A 3,056-nucleotide genomic window follows, 5' to 3' on the forward strand; every position below is an offset into this window, starting at 1 on the left:
GAATGAAAAACCACCCCGCTCAGAATTCTATCTTCCCTAAAGCAGATGGGGGACCTTTATCTAATGACGAGCACTCAACTACTAGTGAATCAGAACCCAGCGAGGAAGCTGAGGTATCCGCAGGAGAAGAAAAAACTGCGCTCGAAAACGTTGATGCATTACCAGAGGCAAAAGGAGCCACCCTACCCTCCAACATACCCCTTCGACGGCCACGAAGCCATTGTATACTTCCTACCGAATCCTTGGAGGATCAACGTAATTGCCGTTGGCCTCGCCACCTGTCTTTCAGCGCTGTAGAAGATACGATCCTTTGCTGGGAAAATATCACAGATTGGGCAGCAAGACCAGACACAAAAAAAATGGCCCCCGCAGATGCGATGTTGTGGGAGGACATCTTCGCATCAGACGTGCAATACTATGGCTGTAAGATTCAGGCTTTACGCTCGGCGATAGCGCCCTGGGTTGAGAAACAGGTTTCCGCGGTTGAGTTCATAGATATACGTGCCCAGGCACGGCTTGACGAGCTTAACACTGTCTACCATGAGAAGATCGAGGACTTTCGCGCGTTGCAAGTACATACCACTGATCTGGTTGCGGTTGAAGGCTCGGCTCTCATGGAGAGCTCTAAGAAAGTCGAGCTGCTGGGTGCGAAGCTTGACTACGAGCTTAATGCGTTGCAGTTAAGGATTGAAGAGGTGGAGGTGGGACTGAATGATTACGAGCGGCATATCGTTGGGATCGAAAATAGGGTTCGGGACCTAGTCAAGGATGAAACGCAGAAGGCGAAGGAGTCATGGTTTAGTTGGGGTAGTGGGCTCCTTGGACGCTGAATGGGTCGCTTGATAATAATCGATTCAAGTCGGTTGGAATTTTTTCTATTCGATGTTTCTTGTCCCTTGGCTTTGGGAGGTACGTACATATTCTAATTTCCCCCTTTTCCCTCTTCACTTCTTTTGATAAAGTACTCCATATGCATATCGCTGGAGCGGGTTATTCCATGTTTGATTGTATCATGCCCATACACATGTACTCTACATATATTTAATTCCTACATAGCAAGGCGTTTTTTTCTTCTTTTAGCTAGAAACAAGCATAGGAAATCAAAGAACATGTCTCATCAAACAGAAAAGTACCGTACCACATCTGTCTGCCCGCCTACAAACATAGGGTTGTGAAAAATAAGTTTTATAGTATTCTATTGAAGAAAAAAGAGGTCACAATATATTAATGTATGTCCCAATTAAAATACAAAGAGAAAATCCGCCAGCCCTATAGGTTCACAAACATGAATGATCAGATGAGACACAGTGCAACGTAAAACAAGTGAAGCAAAACTCTTTCCATCTCCGTAGCCGGCTTAACGGCCTGCCGCATTGACGCTGGAACGTAGAACATAAGAAAAACGAAAAGATGAGCCCATAGAGGACAATTGCATCCTTCCCCACGCTTAACTCGTAATTGATTCCGTTTCCTCCTATCTAACCAGCTCCTTAAACCAAGGAAAACCTTGTCTCCTCCATGACATGAAAACCCGCAATTTTATAAACTGATGCGTCAAAGAGTGGGAGTCAAATAAGGATGGTAAACGAAGAGAATATGAGGGGACAGGAGGTCCCCATCCGAATGAATCCGCTGTCATCATCCCTGCATGTATGTCATTCCTATCCCGTCCCGGTAACGTGGAACGGGACCGGGACCTGGACCCCATCCCCTCTGTACCCCGACCGCGCGCTCTCCCATACCAGACTATTTGAGTCCTTTCTTACACCCGGAATCCACTGCCACCCTGCTGGCCAGCCATAGCCTGTCCTTGCATCTGCTGCATTTTCTCTGAGACCTTCATGTTGACTTCCAAGAACTTGGCGACGCAGCGGTCGAGGCAGACGGATTCGCCCTTGTTCAGGTCTCCTTCGCGGTAGTCGGGTGGAATGCACTTTTTCATACAGGCGCTTGAGAGGCTGGTGTAATGGAACGGGGGGGGGGGGGGAAATACATGTGTTAGCAGATTGCCTTCTATTTTTTTTTCCATTTTGGTGGGATTTCTTTTTATGTAAGTGGAGGTTGCAATGGACAGGGACAGAGACCAAAAAAAGGAGCTTCCGCTCGCCGGGGCAGGCCGGCAGGTTGTTTTGTTGTTTTTATAGGGTGCATTTTGCTAAGAATATGTAACTTACCGGGTCATCATATCTGTGACCATCTCTACCTCTAGCTCTGCCCTGCTGATTTTCTCCTCCGAAGATAATTTCGGTTGGCCTCCAAATAGGAACGACATCTTGACTGGGTGTGAGGATATCGGGTCGTGAGATAAGGGAATGTCCAGCTGGAGCGGTTTGATATGGGTTATGTGAGAAAGCAGAGATTGGAATTGGGATTTGCAATCGGAAGGGCTCTCTGTAGAATGATTTAAATATACTGCTAGTATGCATTGATCTTTGAGGAGCTTCAGAACGGATTTTGTTGGAGGTCACATGACCAGGCGTCAATGGGAGCACAAACCTTCAAGTTTTTCGTGGAGATTGAAGTACTTATATTATTGTTAAGAAAATGGAAGGAATGGATAAATTATGCCCTCTCAGTGCTCTTCCACGTCTATCGTCTACACGATGTATGCTGCAGAGTTTATAGGTGAAGTTGAACGACAAACTCCATCTGCCAGATCTAACCGTATCGGGAAGCTTCACCACTGCAAACAATCCGCGGCATTCAGAGAACCCATCTTCATTACTAGTAGAGACAGCTCTCATTCATTCGATTCCCCAACCCTTGAATCTCACACTTTGTGAGTGCTATTGTCCGCTGAGCAGATGCGGACTTCCTGCTCTCGATGGGCATCCCAGTTGAGCCTGGATAGGCCATTTGCAAGGTACTATACAGCCCCGTTTTTCTTTCGAAAAGTCATTTCCAATCTCCAAGAATGCGCAACGCCGAGATACTACTTTTACATAACCGCTAGAGATCATAACTACTTATTAGAGGCATGTTCCTTCTCACCCTCTCTAAAGCCAGAGGAATCAGAACAATGTACATCCGTTCTGAGAATATGCAATGCAAATTAC

General features: G+C 46.4%; 3 protein-coding genes across 3 annotated transcripts in view; 2 read left to right on the top strand and 1 right to left on the bottom strand.

The window, feature by feature from the left end:
• Positions 1–830, top strand: part of HCAG_03588 (conserved hypothetical protein) — a gene marked incomplete at both ends in the record, with an annotated part of 3,075 nt that extends 2,245 nt beyond the window's left edge. The window contains one exon of the mRNA XM_001541440.1: positions 43–830. Coding sequence (XP_001541490.1) covers positions 43–830 — 788 coding nt within the window. The remainder of the gene's footprint in view (positions 1–42) is intronic.
• A 932-nt stretch (positions 831–1,762) lies between these two features.
• On the bottom strand, positions 1,763–2,272 carry HCAG_03589 (mitochondrial import inner membrane translocase subunit; the record flags this gene model as incomplete). The annotated part of the gene is made up of 2 exons (XM_001541441.1): positions 1,763–1,958; positions 2,175–2,272. 2 exons carry the CDS (start codon positions 2,270–2,272, stop codon positions 1,763–1,765), a joined length of 294 nt encoding a protein of 97 aa, XP_001541491.1.
• A 292-nt stretch (positions 2,273–2,564) lies between these two features.
• HCAG_03590 (conserved hypothetical protein) overlaps positions 2,565–3,056 on the top strand; it is a gene marked incomplete at both ends in the record, with an annotated part of 2,640 nt that continues 2,148 nt past the window's right edge. Inside the window, one exon of the mRNA XM_001541442.1 lies at positions 2,565–2,779. Coding sequence (XP_001541492.1) covers positions 2,565–2,779 — 215 coding nt within the window. The remainder of the gene's footprint in view (positions 2,780–3,056) is intronic.

This window comes from Histoplasma capsulatum, genomic scaffold (assembly GCF_000149585.1).
Source record: "Histoplasma capsulatum NAm1 scaffold_3 genomic scaffold, whole genome shotgun sequence".
In the NCBI taxonomy this organism is placed as follows: Eukaryota; Fungi; Ascomycota; class Eurotiomycetes; order Onygenales; family Ajellomycetaceae; genus Histoplasma; species Histoplasma mississippiense.